The 18,308-nt window shown below is 43.1% G+C and overlaps 1 protein-coding gene across 3 annotated transcripts in view; it reads left to right on the top strand.

Moving 5' to 3' along the window:
• samd12 (sterile alpha motif domain containing 12) overlaps nucleotides 1-18,308 on the top strand; it is a 157,820-nt gene that overhangs the window by 113,243 nt on the left and 26,269 nt on the right. The window contains exon 5 of one of the 3 annotated variants that reach the window (XM_059984175.1): nucleotides 2,635-2,780. The exons of the other annotated variants lie outside the window; for them this stretch is intronic. Within the exon in view, the coding sequence (XP_059840158.1) occupies nucleotides 2,635-2,777 (143 nt within the window). The 3' untranslated portion in view covers nucleotides 2,778-2,780. Of the gene's footprint in view, nucleotides 1-2,634; nucleotides 2,781-18,308 lie in introns of those variants that run through there. 3 annotated transcript variants of the gene reach the window in all.

Raw genomic sequence — 18,308 nt, 5'->3', positions numbered from 1 at the left:
TAAATACAATACTGTGCTAAAGTCTCAGGTGTATATATATATATATATATATATATACATATATATATATATATATATATATATAGTATATAGCTAGCATGCCAGAGACTTTTACACAGTACAGTATTATAGGAATTTTATGTATTGTACTGTACTGCTGCCTCAAAAAAAACCAACAAATTTCATGACATGTGTGAGTGATGATAAACCTGATTCTGATATGGGTCTCTGTTGTGGACTGAGGGCGGGGAGAGGGGAGACATGGTTGGGAAAAGGGGAAGGGAGGGGGAGACATGGTTGGGGAAAGGGGAAGGGAGCAGGAGGCACCAGAACGCCATTCTGTAATGATCAAAAAACGAATTGCTTGGAGTCAGATGACCTTGCCTGGTGTCTCAGGGCTGGGTGTGTCAGTACTTGTGTCACCTCCCTGCCCCCCACCTCTGGCACTCCTTCTTTGCCACCTGTCTCACACCCCTCCTGTCGCGCACTTGTATTCCCAACACCCTTTGTTCCCACCAGATTTACAAACTTGCTGTCCGGTTCACATTGATAATTGCAGTACTGTGCAAATGGCTTGGGCACTATATGTAAATGTGTTTGTGTGTATATATATATATATATATATATATATATATATATATATATAAACATTCCATTACATAGAGCGTTCCTATGAAACGGTTCGTAAGCTGGAATGATGTAAAGCGAAGAAGCGAAGAAGCAACTTCCTTTAATTTAAATGGGAAAAATTTGTGAGTGTTCCCAGACCCAAAAAAGTAACATATCAAATCATACCAAATAACACATAAAACTTAAAATAACTCTAACATACAGTAAAAGCAGGAACGATATGATAACTACACAGCCTATATAAAGTAGAAATACTTTTCTACAATCATTGCAGCACTGTCACGCATATCGAAAATCTCACGCAAGCACTCTTGGCGGAAGCGCGCTCGCCAGTAACCTTTAAGCTATGAAGCTGCCGTTGCCTCAGGAACTGACCAAACCCATGACTACCTTTAAATTGCACTTTTGCAACAGTGTCTTTAACTTATATGGGAAAAAATTTTGCGCATTCCCAGACCCGAAAAATAACCTACCAAATCATACCAAATAACACGTAAAAATACACAGCCTATATAAAGTAGAAGTAATGTGCGTCCAGTGTAGTTTCACTTACCTGAATCGGGAAGACAGCGAGCACACTGATGATGGTGGGTTAGGCTAAGTCGTCGGAGGTTGGGGTGCTCAGCAATTTATTCCAATAAATTGCAGTTTCGTCACAGTAAAACACTTGCTTATATGAATAACCACCTTATGTAATTATTTTCTTCAGTTCTGTTGGGAACTTTTCGGCAGCTTCAGTATCAGCCGAAGCACTCTCTCCAGTAAACGTTAAACTATGAAGCTGCCGAAAAATTCCCAGCAGACTAAAAGAGACCACTTTGCTACGAACAGAACCGACAGTAACATCGGCAGCTTTCATGACTCGTTCTCTCTGCGTGTAAATAGTGTGAATGGTGGATGCAGGCGAGTTCAACACGCGGACAATGTCCTTACTTCATTGACCATGATCAAAACACTTAATTACGTCCAGTTTTACGCTAAGCGTAAAGCCCTTACGAGCTCTCTTAGGCTTTTCCGATACCTTGGGACACATCTTGCTAACGGATGCACAAAATAAATCAAGATGAAGCACAGATGCTCACAGATATGTGTTTAAGCTATGGCGGCTGAAGCTGAGATGCAGTTCCAGGGCGGAGCTTGGCAGCGCTGCTCGGGGTGTGCACTGCATTTTTTCATAAAAGCGAAAACACTCTTTGGTTAGCGAAATAACTAATGTAGGTCTTCCGTAAAAGTGAGGTGTCGTAAAGTGAACGTTCAGAAAACGGGAACCACCTGTATTAAGTTTGAAAGGGACGATAGCTCCAGAATTATCTTGCCATATTCATTTTGCAACAAATTGTCATTTAAGTTACATTGCTTCCTGCTTTTATTGTCAGTTAAAAAGTAAAATCAACAGATCTTGAGGTAGATATTGATTTTAAGTCATTGGGTATATTTAAAGGGGAGGTTCAAACAACACACACAAAATGCTGGTGGAACACAGCAGGCCAGGCAGCATCTATAGGAGAAGCACTGTCGACGTTTCAGGCCGAGACCCTTCGTGCCTACACTAAAGGGGAGGTTGATAGGTTCTTGATTAGTAAGGATGTCAAAGTTTATGGGGAGAAAGCAGAAGAGGGTTGAGAGGGATAATAAATCAGCCATGATGGAATGGCGGAGCAATGTCATGGAATGAATGGCCTAATTCTGCTCTCCACCTTATGGCTTTATATTTGAGATCAGTGAATCGGGGATTGGCCTACACAACTTCACCGGAGTCCTGTTGGCCAGCTTTACCCATTTCCACCTCTCACTACAGAGATGTAGGGCTGGACTTTGAGAGGCAAAGTGCATATATCTTAGCATCTACCACCTGGAGATTCATTTTCTTGCAGACTTTTACAGGGAAAGAACAATAGAAGTTTATTTTTCTAAATTATACATAAATAGACACCTTTTAAATCTACTCCTAATCTTTTTTTCTCCAGTCTCAGCCCAAAATATTAACTGTCCTTTTTTCCGTAGCTGCTGCCTGGCCTGCTGAGCTCCTCCAGCATTTTGTGTGTGTTGCTCCGATTTCCAGCCTCTGCAGATTTGCACGACTTCATAAACAGACAAAAAGGCAGCGTGCAATACACCAGCGTGCAAAAGAAGGCAATCTTAAATAAATCTTAAAATAAGACTCAGAACGTGAATCATAAAGAATCGTTTAATTGGATCTGTAGGATCAGTTCAGAGTGATGGTGAGTGAAGTTATCCATGCTGGGCCAGGAAGCTAATAGTTGAAGGGTAATAACTGTTCCTGAACCTGGTGCTATTGGACCTAAAGTATCTCCTGCCCAATAGTAATACTGAGAAGAGAGCATGGCCTGGATGGTGGGGCCTTTGATGCTGCAGCCTGTAGCAGCACTAGATGTAAACATTCTCCGTGGGAGAATCATTGGGACAGATCATCTTGATATGTTAGTGTGACGGAATTTATAGATAAGTGTTTATATATAATTGCACTTGTCTAAGCTGGTACCGAAATCAGCAAGTTCCGTCAGAATTGCCATGCACATAGTAGACTATTAAACCTATTGAGTATTATAGGTTGAGTTTATTAGAAAGCGGCTAAGGCAGATATAATCACTTGAGCATTTGGATAGGTAGGTACATGAAGGGGAGGGTCCTGAAGAATAGGAGCGGGTGCCCAGGTCCTCTACAGGGATGATAGAAAACTGGAGGACTATGTGTGAGGGGAGGGTTAGATTGATCTTAAAGTAGGTTAAAAGGTCAGCGTAGCATCATGGACTGTACTGAGCTGTACTGTTCAATGTTCTATGAACACAGGGAATTGGGACTAGGTAGGTGGACAGCGTAGTTGTCATGGTGGCCTTGTTAAGCTGAAGAACCCGGTCGGAATTACGTTGCTCTAACATCTTAAAGGTTTTTAAAGATCAGCTTTACTTGCTGCATGCACATTGAAACACACAGTGAAATGTTCGTTTACGTTAAATCAAGTCAGTGAAGGTCGTGCTAGGTACCCCCTCCCTCCTCTGCAAGCGTCTCCATGTTACGATGCCAATGTGACACAAGCACAGCTCACTAACCCTAACCCACACGTGTTTGGAATGTGGGAGGAAACGAGAGCACCTGGAAGAAACTTGCGCAGTCATGGGGGCAACATCGATACACCTTGCGGATGGTGGAGGGAATCAAACTGGCGCTGTAAAGCTCTGTGTTAACTAAGCCACTTCTTTAAAAATTCCTTTCAGAACAATCGCCTTTCTGATCACAGCCTCTCCCTGCCAGTTTGTCCAGACTTTACAGATGAAATGCTTCATCTCTAGAAACATTCTGTTAAATCTTTCCTATGCCATCTGTAAGATATTTTCTATTTTTCCAAAAGCTTCTGGTTTAAATTAAATGTGACACTTCCATGATAGCCTGACATGAGTTTTCCCCCGTTTAGAGCAGCCTCCCTCTGTTGTAATCCTGTCATTTCATGAGACAGGAGTTTAGAGAGGGCAACAGTCTTGTACAAGTTGATCTTAGTGGACATCTGGATATTGTGCTGCCTTTGTACACATGATCACAGGAAATCCAGGATCTGACTGGCCTTGCAAATCCTGACGTTGATTTCTTTATCCAAGCAGCCGTCACTGGAGATATCACTGCTGACGTATTTGAATTCCTTTACTACTCTCAGTGTTGTGCCTTTCCTGGTGATGGAGGGCGACACAGCCGTGGATCCAGGAGCAGGCTGAAATTGAGGCCTCAGTTCCAAAATGATTAAAAAGTGTTATTAAAAGGAAAGGTGATATAACACAATGGTAAACATGCCTCTGTTCCAACTTCTGTTGAGTGTGTTGCAGCCATCAAATTCTAAATTTTTGTATATTCACAAAATACAATTAAGCTGCCCGCTTCATTTGCGGGCAGCGGAGTGAGCCGGGCACAGAGTGTAGGGCTTGGGCTCAGAGGGCTTAGGCGGAAGAGGGCACAGTAGGCTTATCTTTTAGTTCTTGTATTTTCAGTTATTTGGGAGGTATGAGTGTGAGGGCAGCTTGGTGTCGGATGTGGGAGATCCTGGAGTCTCCGAGCCTCCCGGACGTCCACATCTGCGCCAGGTGCGCCGAACTGCAGCTCCTGAGGGACCGAGTTAGGGAACTGGAGCTGCAGCTCGATGACCTTCGCCTGGTCAGGGAGAGTGAGGAGGTGATAGAGAGGAGTTACAGGCAGGTGGTCACTCCGGGACCACGGGAGACCGATAGGTGGGTTACAGTCAGGAAGGGGAAGAGGCAGGTACTAGAGAGTACCCCAGTGGCTGTACCCCTTGACAATAAGTACTCATGTTTGAGTACTGTTGGGGGGGACAGACTACCTGGTGGAAGTGACAGTGGCCGAGCCTCCGGCACAGAGGACGGCCCTGTAGCTCAGAAGGGTAGGGTTAGAAGAAAGAGGTCCATAGTAATAGGGGACTCAATAGTCAGGGGCTCAGACAGGCGTTTCTGTAGAGGTGACTGGGAGTCCCGGATGGTAATTTGCCTCCCTGGTGCCAGGGTTCGGGACGTTTCTGATCGCGTCCAAGATATCCTGAAGTGGGAGGGTGAAGAGCCAGAGGTCGTGGTACATGTAGGTACCAATGACATAGGAAGGAAAGGGGAAGAGGTCCTGAAACGAGAGTATAGGGAGTTAGGAAGGCAGTTAAGAAGAAGGACCGCAAAGGTAGTAATCTCGGGATTACTGCCTGTGCCACGCGACAGTGAGAGTAGGAATAGAATTAGGTGGAGGATGAATGCGTGGCTGTGGGATTGGAGCAGGGGGCAGGGATTCAAGTTTCTGGATCATTGGGACCTCTTCTGGGGCAGGAGTGACCTGTTCAAGAAGGACGGGTTACACTTGAATCGTGGGGGGACCAATATCCTAGCGGGGAGGTTTGCTAGGGCTACAGGGCGGACTTTAAACTAGTAAGATGGGGGGGGCGGGAGACTATTTGAGGAGACTATGGGAGAGGAGGTTAGTTCACCAGTGGAGCAAGTAAATAGACAGTGTGTGAGGGAGGAAAGGCAGGTGATGGAGAAGGGATGCGCTCAGCCCGAAGATGTAGGGGAGAAGAAAGAAAAGGATAATAAATTTGAATGCATTGTTAGGGATGGAAAGAGAGGAGGAGATGGAGAGTATCTTAAATGTATCTATTTTAATGCTAGGAGCATTGTAAGAAAGGTGGATGAGCTTAAAGCGTGGATTGATATCTGGAATTATGATGTTGTAGCTATTAGTGAAACATGGTTGCAGGAAGGGTGTGATTGGCAACTAAATATTCCTGGATTTAGTTGCTTCAGGTGTGATAGAGTAGGAAGGGCCAGAGGAGGAGGTGTTGCATTGCTTGTCCGAGAAAATCTTATGGCGGTGCTTTGGAAGGATAGATTAGAGAGCTCCTCTAGGGAGGCCATTTGGGTGGAATTGAAGAATGGGAAAGGTGCAGTAACACTGATAGGAGTGTATTATAGGCCACCTAATGGGGCGCGTGAGTTGGAAGAGCAAATGTGTAAGGAGATAGCAGATATTTGTAGTAAACACAAGGTGGTGATTGTGGGAGATTTTAATTTTCCACACGTAGACTGGGAAGCTCATTCTGTAAAAGGGCTGGATGGTTTAGAGTTTGTGAAATGTGTGCAGGATAGTTTTTTGCAACAATACATAGAAGTACCGACTAGGGATGGGGCAGTGTTGGATCTCCTGTTAGGGAATGCGATAGGTCAGCTGACAGATGTATGTGTTGGGGAGCACTTCGGGTCCAGTGATCACAATAGCATTAGCTTCAATATACTTATGGAGAAGGACAGGACTGGACCTAGAGTTGAGATTTTTGATTGGAGAAAGGCTAACTTTGAGGGGATGCGAAGGGATTTAGAGAGAGTGGATTGGGTCAAGTTGTTTTATGGGAAGGATGTAATAGAGAAATGGAGGTCATTTAAGGGTGAAATTATGAGGGTACAGAATCTTTATGTTCCTGTTAGGGTGAAAGGAAAGGTTAAAGGTTTGAGAGCACCATGGTTTTCAAGGGATATTAGAAATTTGGTTCAGAAAAAGAGGGATGTCTACAATAGATATAGGCAGCATGGAGTAAAGGAATTGCTCGAGGAATATAAAGAATGTAAAAGGAATCTTAAGAAAGAGATTAGAAAAGCTAAAAGAAGATACGAGGTTGGTTTGGCAAATAAGGTGAAAGTAAATCCGAAAGGTTTCTACAGTTATATTAAAAGCAAGAGGATAGTGAGGGATAAAATTGGCCCCTTAGAGAATCAGAGTGGTCAGCTATGTGTGGAACCGAAGGAGATAGGAGAGATTCTTCTCTTTGGTATTCACTAAGGAGAAGGATATTGAATTGTCTAAGGTGTGGGAAACAAGTAAGGAAGTTATGGAACCTATGACAATTAAAGAGGTGGAGGTACTGGCGCTTTTAAGAAATTTAAAAGTGGATAAATCTCCGGGTCCTGACAGGATATTCCCCAGGACCTTGAGGGAAGTTTGTGTAGAAATAGCAGGAGCTCTGACAGAGATCTTTAATATGTCATTAGAAACGGGGATTGTGCCGGAGGATTGGCGTATTGCTCATGTGGTTCCATTGTTTAAAAAGGGTTCTAGAAGGAAGCCTAGCAATTATAGACCTGTCAGTTTGACATCAGTGGTGGGTAAATTAATGGAAAGTATTCTTAGAGATAGTATTTATAATTATCTGGATAGACGGGATCTGATTAGAAGTAGCCAGCATGGATTTGTGTGTGGAAGGTCATGTTTGACAAACCTTATTGAATTTTTTGAAGAAGTTACGAGGAATGTTGAAGAGGGTAAGGCAGTGGATGTAGTCTATATGGACTTCAGCAAAGCCTTTGACAAAGTTCCACATGGAAGGTTAGTTAAGAAGGTTCAGTCTTTAGGTATTAATGCTGGAGTAATAAAATGGATCCAACAGTGGCTAGATGGGAGATGCCAGAGAGTAGTGGTGGATAATTGTTTATCGGGATGGAGGCCGGTGACTAGCGGGGTGCCTCAGGGATCTGTTTTGGGCCCAATGTTGTTTGTAATATACATAAATGATCTGGATGATGGGGTGGTAAATTGGATTAGTAAGTATGCCGATGATACTAAGGTAGGAGGTGTTGTGGATAATGAGGTGGATTTTCAAAGCTTGCAGGGAGATTTATGCCGGTTAGAAGAATGGGCTGAACGTTGGCAGATGGAGTTTAATGCTGAGAAGTGTGAGGTTCTACATTTTGGCAGGAATAATCCAAATAGAACATACAGAGTAAATGGTAGGGCATTGAGGAATGCAGAGGAACAGAGAGATCTAGGAATAACTGTGCATAGTTCCCTGAAAGTGGAGTCTCATGTAGATAGGGTGGTGAAGAGGGCTTTTGGAATGCTGGCCTTTATAAATCAAAGCATTGAGTACAGAAGTTGGGATGTAATGCTGAAGTTGTACAAGGCATTGGTAAGGCCAAATCTGGAATATTGTGTGCAGTTCTGGTCACCGAATTATAGGAAAGATATCAATAAATTAGAGAGAGTGCAGAGACGATTTACTAGGATGTTACCTGGGTTTCAGCAATTAAGTTACAGAGAAAGGTTGAACAAGTTAAGTCTCTATTCATTGGAGCGTAGAAGGTTGAGGGGGGATTTGATCGAGGTATTTAAAATTTTGAGAGGGATAGATAGAGTTGACGTGAACAGGCTGTTTCCATTGAGAGTAGGGGAGATTCAAACTAGAGGACATGATTTGAGAGTTAGGGGGCAGAAGTTTAAGGGAAACACGAGGGGGTATTTCTTTACTCAAAGAGTGATAGCTGTGTACTACTTCCTGTAGAAGTAGTAGAGGCCAGTTCAGTTGTGTCATTTAAGGTAAAATTGGATAGGTATATGGACAGGAAAGGAGTGGAGGGTTATGGGCTGAGTGCGGGTAGGTGGGACTAGGTGAGATTAAGGGTTCAGCACGGACTAGGAGGGCCAAGATGGCCTGTTTCCGTGCTGTGATTGTTATATGGTTATATGGTTTAAATGGTTATAAGTTGGTCAGTAACACTGTTGAAAATCTTTTCTTTGTACTTCTGTCAGTTAAGTAAGGGTTCACGTGAATTAACACAGATTTTTGTTTTTATTGCATTTTGGAAAATATCCCAACTTTTCTGGAAATGGGGTTTGTACATTCAGCACCTGGTGCCATTTATAATTATGAACAATGATCAATTATAGGACAATAACCAATATGTTGAAGACACTGAAAGTGGATATAATCCCAAGATTATGATCAGCGCTCCTTGAGAAAGCATTATACACTCTGTGGTCACTTTGTTAGGATTTTATAGGAGCAGCATTGAGAGCATCCTGACAACTTGTATTCCCATCTGGTATGGCAGCAAATGCACATCGGACCAGAAGTCCCTACAAAGGACTGTGAGAACAGCTGAGAGGATCATAATAGTCTCCCTACCATCCATAACCTGGTTCGACGGTATACATATATATAGTTAAATGACAATAAACTTGACTTTGCCTTCCATACCTAATAAAGTGGCCACAGTGTATGTTTGTGGTCTTTATAGCCCATCCACTTCAAGGTTTGATGTGTTGTGTATTCAGAGACGCTCTTCCCCGCACCACTTGATGTAACTCATGAATGCCATGTGCTGTTGACTGCAACTTTTTCTTCCATCAAATTGTCCCATCACTACACGATATACTCAAGCTTCTCTTCCCTCAGTTTATGTCCCAGAAATTCAAGCTGCCATTTCCTAATTGATGATATCAGCTGTCTTCTTAATTCAGCTTTTTGCAACACTTCCTCCTTGGATCATTTTTCTCAATAAATAAATGAACAAGTATTTTGTTTTTTGTGTTATTTATTCAATTTGGTTCTCTATCTAGTTTTGGGAAATGCATGAAGATTTGATAACATTCTAGGTCATATTTATGCAGAAACAGAGAAAATTCTACAAGGTTCACAAGCTTTCTAGCGCCACTTTATATAAAAGTATGTGAATGGCATACGTTATCATGCACTGTCGTGCAGTAAAAAAGTAACATAACATGTTAGCTCCTGTTAAGTATTCAGGCAACAGTAAATATATGAGTTAGGCAAGGGTTCATATAACAAATAACATGTTTATTAAACACTGAAAACAAACCCCCCCCCCCCCCCAAAAGTAAACAAACACTAACGTAACCGGAAACAGCTGCAGCGTGGCACCTTAAACAGTTCTTAAAGCGATGTTGCAAAAACAGTTCTTTTAAGTAGGATTGCCACAAGTTCAAAATGCTCACGGTCCATTTAAAAGGAGAGACTTTTTAAGATGATTTAAATTCTCTTTCACGTCGTTTTGCTTCAATCCCCGACGTCGAACTTCCCATGAAGAATTTACGAAACGAAACGAAACGGCTTAAAGGCACTGACTTTTCCTTTATCACACTGTCCTCAATCTTCTGCTATCCCACAGAGATTAACACGAGAACAGTCAACGAATTCCTTCTGAATAAGGATTAAACAAGGTCGAACCCATTTCACCGTCGAAATAGATTCTCCTCGATCTTTAACTCCCGAACTCCGATCTTCACTCTCCACTGATCCTCAACTAGCAGTATTGTAAAGAAACTGCTGGCAATGACCTTTTAAACTTTAAGCATCAGATAAAAACTTCATCCTTCAACTAAACTGCGTCATCACATTAAATCACGCAGTGGCATGAAGTCAACATGGCAAATCCAGCCACGAACTGCCCCTCCTCACAGGGTGGGGTCTTCCTTTTATACCCTGTAAAAAAAAACCTGTCACATGATCTAAACTGGTGGGAAAATGACATCACTCCACCATCACAAGACCATTACTTCAAGTCCGGTATAGCTTCAACCCCAGTCACGTGACATGGGTACCACTGTCATGTCACAATTACGTAACACTCCCAGCTCACTTTATATAAAAGTATGTGAATTCAAAGAGTTTTCATGTTTTGGAGCTACAAAACATAACAATCAAAGATCTTGCTGAATATACATTGTGTGATACTTAAGAGCACAGCTGTCAAGATGTTTCTATCAGAGGGAAACCATCAAATGGGAAGGTAAAGTTCATTTAAACTATGTGACCTTGAAACAACATATTTATTTATGTAGAGATACAGCATAGTCACAGCCCCTTCTGGGACCAAATTACTCCCAAATATAACTATATAACAATTACAGCATGAAAACAGGCCACCTCAGCCCTTCTAGTCCACGCCGAGCGCTTACTCTCACCTAGTCCCACTGACCCGCACTCAGCCCATAACCCTCCATTCCTTTCCTGTCCATATACCTATCCAGTTTTACTTTAACTGACAATACTGAACCTGCCTCTACCACTTCTACTGGAAGCTCATTCCACACAGCTACCACTCTCTGAGTAAAGAAATTCCCCCTCGTGTTGCCCTTAAACTTTTGCCCCCTAACTCTCAAATCATGTCCTCTTGTTTGAACCTCCCCTACCTTCAATGGAAAAATCCTATCCATGTCAACTCTATCTATCCCCCTCATAATTTTAAATACCTCTATCAGGTCCCCCCTCAACCTTCTACACTCCAAAGAATAAAGACCTAACTTGTTCAGCCTTCCCATGTGAAAAATGAACCTACTAACCCATACGTTCTTGGGCAGTGGGAGGAAACCGGAGCATCTGGTAGAAACCCGCACAGTCATGCGGAGAGCGTAGAAACTCCTTTCCAGATGGTGGTGGAATTGAACCTGGATTGTCGGCTGTAATGAATGTTTAAGAAGTTTCTTGGATCCTTTTCAATGAAACCGAGGACACAAGCGCCAATTATCTGTTGAGATTCATAGAACACTACAGCACTGAAGTGGGCCCTTCGGCCCATCTAGTCCATGCCAAATCACTAGTTTGCCTAGTGCCATTGACCAGCACCTGGACCAGAGCCCTCCATACCCCTCCCATCCGTGTATCTATCCAAATTCCTCTTAAATGTTGAAATCGACCCTGCTGGCAGCTCTCACTACCCGTTCCCCCTCATGCTCCCCTTAGAATTTCAAAGCTACATGTAATAGGACAGCACAGAGCAAGTATTAAAATACTGATCTAGGTGTGCACAGGCCCCTCCCACTGGTGCACAGCTCCCGTTCGGTGCTGTTTACGGCCAACCATTTTTATATCTGTTTTTTATTTATTGATTGAGCTACAACGTGGAAAACACCCTTCTGGCCACTAGAGCCACTGATTCACCCCTGACCTAATCACAGGACAATTTACACTGACCAATTAACCTACCAACTGGTACGTCCTTACAGGCAGCAGTGGGAATTGAACCCAAGTTGCTGGTACCGGGCAATCCAGTGACAGATCACTCCCGAGCGTGCTGTCCATCTGTGCCTGGCTGATGTGGAGGATCAAAAATCCAAAACCCTAAAACCCAATAATTAAACCACTGCGTTGCTTAGTAATAATTGTAGCTTTCATCGGGGCAGGGCCTTTCTCACTTTATCCTTTAAAATTGTTCCGATCGTTGACCAACTGTAGCCTAATGCTTTTCCAATGACCAATGGCGTTTCACCTCTTTCTGATTGCTTTATTATTCCCACTTTATTTTCAATCGTGATCATGATTATTTTCGTGAACAGAAACACTGCGGATTCAGAGCTACACCACCGGGTCCTAATGTCCACCACACTGAGACCAGTTGAATAAGGTCTGGGGTTCCGCTGGGTACTAAGGTCCACCGAATTGAGACAAGTTGAAGAAAAGACTTGAGCATCCATGTTTTTTAGTATCTGTGAGGGGTCCCAGAACCAATCCCTCGCGTATCCGACCGTATTCTCACAGTACTAATTAAAGCTCTTGTAGATCGTTATGTTACATTCAAGGCCACAGTGGTGGAGAGATGGTCAACAAGCATAATGATTATCTCTATAATACACTGAGCCCCTAATAGCTTTAAGCTGATCACTAGCCTACTGTGTCATCCCTCCAACTTCTTGTTGAGGGTGGTGAATCTCTGGAACTTTCAACCCTAGTGGATTCTGCAAGTCTTAAAAATCATGAAATCGAGGACGATGGGGAAGCGGCACAGAAGGAGCCTAAGAAGCTGAATGACGCAGCCTCAAGGAGCTGACTGGCCCTGGCTTTCTTATATACAGTCCTGTGCAGAGGTCTTAGGCACATATACATAGCCAGGGTGTTTAAATGTGTCAACTGAGTCTGCATCCCTTACAGTATTAGGGATTGAATTCCACAGTTTAGGAGTGTCGTTCTACAAAGCTGACCTGCCAATTATCTTTTGAGAGAAATAGTTTAAATTTAACAGACTGACAGAAGAAGACCTGAGAGCTCAAGCAGGGTTATTAAGTGAACATTCTCCTGTGATGTTCTCCGGTCCCAGACCATTAAGAGCTTTAAAAACAAGTAAGAGAACTTTAAAGTCAATTCTACAAAATACAGCAAGCCAGCGCAGAGTACAGGAGTGATACTTTCCCTCATCCTGGTATTGGTTAAAAGTCTAGCAGCAATAATGAGTTTGTCAGTAAATTGCTTGGAAGGCCAGTAAAAGTGTATTGCTGTAATCTAGCCCGTTCAACATAAACGCGTGAATTAGTTTGTCAGCATCATTACATGACAGAAACGGACGTACTTTTGCGATATTCCTACGTGTAGAAATGCTGCTGTGGTCACTTTCTTTATGTAGGATTTACAATGCCGTACAAGTGCCATCAACTACAGGAGCCTTCCACCAGATGACACAGCTGGGAGACCATTTCTGGCAGTGTGCACGAAGAAGGTCTGGTTCAGCACAGATTCTTAGAAGGGAAAACATTTGGTTTTGTGGCTGGTTTAGATCTGACTTGTATATTAAACATCATTCATTGGTATTACTATGTTTATACACATTTTATTCTATAGTTGTACTAACTTTATTTTGTTTTACTTTATCCGTACTTGTAATGCTTTATTGTTTATAATTATTGAATGGTGTTATTTGTGCATGCCACGCCATGCCCAAGGCACCACAGCAAATTCCTAATAGGTGTAAATGTATGTGGCAAATAAAGTTGATCCTTGATCTTTAATTTACTGCCTGAAAGCTATTTTTGTAGTGCTGTTTATCTGTTTTCAAGCATTTAATCGCCTTACTATACACAGTAAGATGAATTAAAGAGCTTCTCTTCAACTGAGCACATTTATCCTTTGAACAGAAAAGATTCCAGTTACCAAGCACTGGTCTCAGTCTCATGCCTGTATACCAAATTGAACCAGTCACCGGCTGGAAGCGGTTGATGACCAGTAAATCATCGGCACAATGAAGAAAATATATTTGGAATTCCAGAAGGTGAGGTCCACTGGTCTGTGAGTCTCTCCAAGTCCACTGTTGAAGTCAAAAAGCCGGACACGGTCTCTCCTGGGATTGGAGGAGGGAGGGAGGGAGAGAGAGAGAGAGAGACACACACACTATTACTGTTATTGCTTGTGTTGTTCTGCTGAGCACAGTGGGCGTGCTATGTTGGTGCCAGACTGCGTCCTTTGGTTGTTAATGCAAACAACACATTTCACTGTATGTTTCAATGTACGTGTGATAACTAAATGGATCTGAATCTGCACCATCTTTTTGTGCAAGGCAGCCAATTGCAAAGAGACAGCTACCTTTTGTTTATTCATTCAAGGAACGTGGGCTTCGCAGGCTGAGCTAGAATTCGATTGCCCGGTCCGAAATGCACTGGGGAAGTTGATGGTGATTTTCCACTTGGAGCCATTGAAGTCATGGAGATGTGGGTATATCCACAGTGCTGTTAGATAGATAGGTAGATAGATAGATAGATAGATAGATACTTTATTCATCCCCAAGGGGAAATTCAACATTTTTCCAGTGTCCCATACACTTATTGTAGCAAAACAAATTACATACAGTATTTAACTCAGTATAAATATGATATGCATCTAAAAATCACCCTCCCAAAAAGCATTAATAAATAGCTTTTAAAAAGTTCTTAAATAGTTTACTAAAATGCATTGAGTGGTAACTTAAGCTCAGTCCTAACCCCGGCACTTTAACATGTCTTGCCCCTGGTGGTTGAATTGTAGAGCCGAATGGCGTTGGGGAGTAATGATCTCTTCATCCTATCTGAGGAGCATTGCATTGACAGCAACCTGCCGCTGAAGCTGCTTCTCTGTCTCTGGATAGTGCGGAGCAGAGGATGTTCAGGGTTTTCCATGATTGACCGTAGCCTACTCAGCGCCCTCTGCTCTGCCACCGATGTCATACTCTCCAGTTCTGTGCCCACGACAGAGCCCGCCTTCCTTACCAGCTTATTAAGACGTGAGGCGTCCCTCTTCTTAATGCTGCCTCCCCAACACGCCACCACAAAGAAGAGGGCGCTCTCCACAACTGACCGATAGAACATCTTCAGCATCTCACTACAAACATTGAATGACGCCAGCCTTCTGAGGAAGCACAGTCGACTCTGTGCTTTCCTGCACAGGGCATCTGTGTTGGCAGTCCAGTCTAGCTTCTCATCTAACTGCACTCCCAGATACTTGTTAGGAAGGGAGTTCCAGCATTTTGACACAGTGACAGTGAAGGAAAGGCAATAGAGTGTATTTCCAAGATAGGGCGGAAAATATTTTAAAATGTTTTGAAATTCTTTCTGGATTTTTTGAAAAATTCAATCCTGTATTCTTTTCTGATTCAGCAAGGGGAATTTGCGTAAGTATTGATAAACAAAGGAGTCACTATACTCATGTTAAACCTCAAGTAATCAATTTATCAGAGTTACACAGCTATGTTTATAGCTAGGGTGCCTAAGGCTTTTGTACAGTACTGTAGAAATTTTATGTATTCCACTGTACTGCTGCTGAAAGAAAAACAAAATTCATGATATATGAGTGATGATGGTGCAGAGGAGATTTACAAGGATGTTGCCTGGATTGGGGAGCATGCCTTATGAGAATAGGTTGAGTGAACTTGGTCTTTTCTCCTTGGAGCAATGGAAGATGAGGGGTGACCTGATAGAGGTGTACAAGATGATGAGAGGATAGTCAGAGGTTTCTTCCCAGGGCTGAAATAGCTAACACGAGAGGAGACAGTTTTAAGGTGTTTGGAAGTGGGTACAGAGGAGATGTCAAGGTTAAATTTTTTACACAGAGATTGGTGAATGAGTGGAATGGGCTGCTGGCAACGATGGTGGAAGCGGATACGATAGGGTCTTTTAAGAGACTCCTGGACAGGTACATGGAGCTTAGAAAAATAGAGGGCTATGGGTAACCCTAGGTAATTTCTAAAGTAAGTGTATGTTCAGCACAGCTTAGTGGACCAAAGGGCCTGTATTGTGTTGTTGGTTTTCTATGTTCTATGTTCTATAAAACTGATTCTGATATGGGTCTCTATTGTGGACTGAGAGTGGGAAGGGAGCAGGGAGGGGGAATCATGGTTGGGAAAAAGGCAAGGGGGACAGGAGGGTGTTTAAAGCACCAGAGAAACGTTCTGTAATGATCAATAATTGTTTGGAACTAAATGCCCTTGCCTGGTGTCTCAGGGCTAGGTGTGTCTGCATCTGTGTCACCCTCTGCCCCGGCACTCTTTCTCTGCCAACTGTCCGTCACCTTTCCCCTGGCACTCCACCCTCACCATTTCCAACATCCTATGCTCCCGCCAGATTTACACATTCTCTCTCTGCTCATGTTGACAACTGCTGTGCGGTGCAAAGCATGCAATACAGAAAACTAAATGGCTGATGAAATAAGCGCACAGAAAACAAATTAATATCATCAAGTGAATGAGCTGACCTGAAGAATGCCGGAAGGAACAATAGCCCTTCTTTTTCTGTCTCTCAATCTCTCTCTAGATGTCATTGTCTATATCTCCAACTCTTTGCGCTAGTTCTAGTAGTGACTCAGCCTAAGAGGAGATGCCCCCTGCGCAAGCAAAGTGTCCCTTTCTAGACCCTTCAAAACTCCATGGTGATTGTCTGTTGTGTCCGACGATGACTGGAAACCTGTGTGGGAGAGTTTTTAAAGTTCAAAAGCCATTGCACTGGGGCAGTTCCAGTCTCTTGACCCCAGAAGTCTGGATCTAGTGGTACAAACGATCATCACAAACTGGGACCTTCCTTGGATGACTGTGTGTGTATGTTCTGTACCTGGATTTTCAGAAGGTCTTTGACAAGGTACCAGACATGAGGCTGCTTAACAAGCTACAAGCCCATGGTGTTACAGGAAAGAATCCAGCACGGATAAAGCAGTGGCTGATTGGCAGGAAGCAAAGGATGGGAATAAAGGGAGCCTTTTCTGGTTGGCTGTCAGTGACTAGTGGTGTTCCGCAGGGCTCTGTGTTGGGACCGATTCTTTTCACGTCATATGTCAATGACTTGGATAATGGAATTGACAGCATTTGGCAAAGTTCGTAGATGAGACAAAGACAGGTGAAGTGGCAGGTAATTTTGAGGAAGCAGAGGGGCCTCTGGAGGTCTTAGACAGATTAAGAGAATGGGCAAAGAAGTGGCAGAGAAATGTCGGGAAGTGTACGGTCATGCACTTTGGGAGAAGAAATAAAAGTGTAGACTACTTTCTAAATGGAGAGAAAATACAACAATCTGAGGTGCAGATGGATATGGGAGTCCTCGTGCAGGATTCCCTAAGGGTTAAATTGCAGATTGAGTAATTGGTGAGGCCTCACTTGGAGTGTTGTGGGCAGTTTCGGGTCCCTTATCTAAGGAAGGATCTGCTGACATTGGAGAGGGTTCAAAGGAGGTTCACGAAAATGCTTCCAGGATTGAAATGCTTGTCATATGAGATGCACTTGCTGGCTCTGGGCCTGTACTCACTAAAGTCAGAAGAATGAGGGGTGACCCATCAAATGGTGAAAGGATTCAGTGTGGAGACGATGTTTCCTATGGTGAGAGAGTCTATGACCAGATGACACGGTCTCAGAATAGAGGGGTGTCCTTTTAGAATGGAGATGTGGAGGAGTTTCCTGAGCCAGAGAGTGGTGAATCTGTGGAATTTGTTGACAAAGGTGGCTGCGGAGGCCAAGTCATTGGGTATCTTTAAGGCAAAGGATGATCGATTCTTGATTAGTCAGAGCATGAAGGGATATGGGCAAAAGGCAGGGTATTGGGGCTGAGAGGGAAAATGGTTGAGCCATGATGAGATGAAATGGCAGAACAGATTTGATGGGCCAAATTACCTAATTCTGCTCCTATATCTTATGGTCGTATGATGTCTCTGTGCCATGTTGTACCCTTTGCTCTCCAATGAGTGTTACAGTACCACCTTCCTGGCCACTGTATCTCACTTCAAGACTCCAACATAACTCTTATCCCAGTGCTTTCCTATGATAAGACACCAATTGGTAACTCCACCTACAAAATGATCTCAGCTGCCCTAGACGAACATGTCACTATTTACTCTCAAGGCTATAGACTGTACCCCTGTCAGTTAAAACAACCCTACTTCCAGGCTAACACCATTTTGTCTTCCAGACTTACATTTTATTTTAGCATATACAAGGAGGAATCACAGTTAAATCTTTTCTTACAGAAGGCAACTGCAGGTGCTAGTCATCCTGTGATTTTGCTGCCAATGGCCTTCTAGCTAATAGAGGTAGTTGGTTTGGAAGGTGCTTCATGAGTTTAAAGTTCAAAGTACTTTTATGTCAAGATTAATTTTCTTGCAGAAATACTCAATA

The sequence above is a fragment of the Hypanus sabinus genome, chromosome 1, assembly GCF_030144855.1.
Source record: "Hypanus sabinus isolate sHypSab1 chromosome 1, sHypSab1.hap1, whole genome shotgun sequence".
Classification (NCBI taxonomy): domain Eukaryota; kingdom Metazoa; phylum Chordata; class Chondrichthyes; order Myliobatiformes; family Dasyatidae; genus Hypanus; species Hypanus sabinus.
Note: the sequence above shows the minus strand (reverse complement) of the source record. Positions and strands in the feature narration are given on the sequence as shown.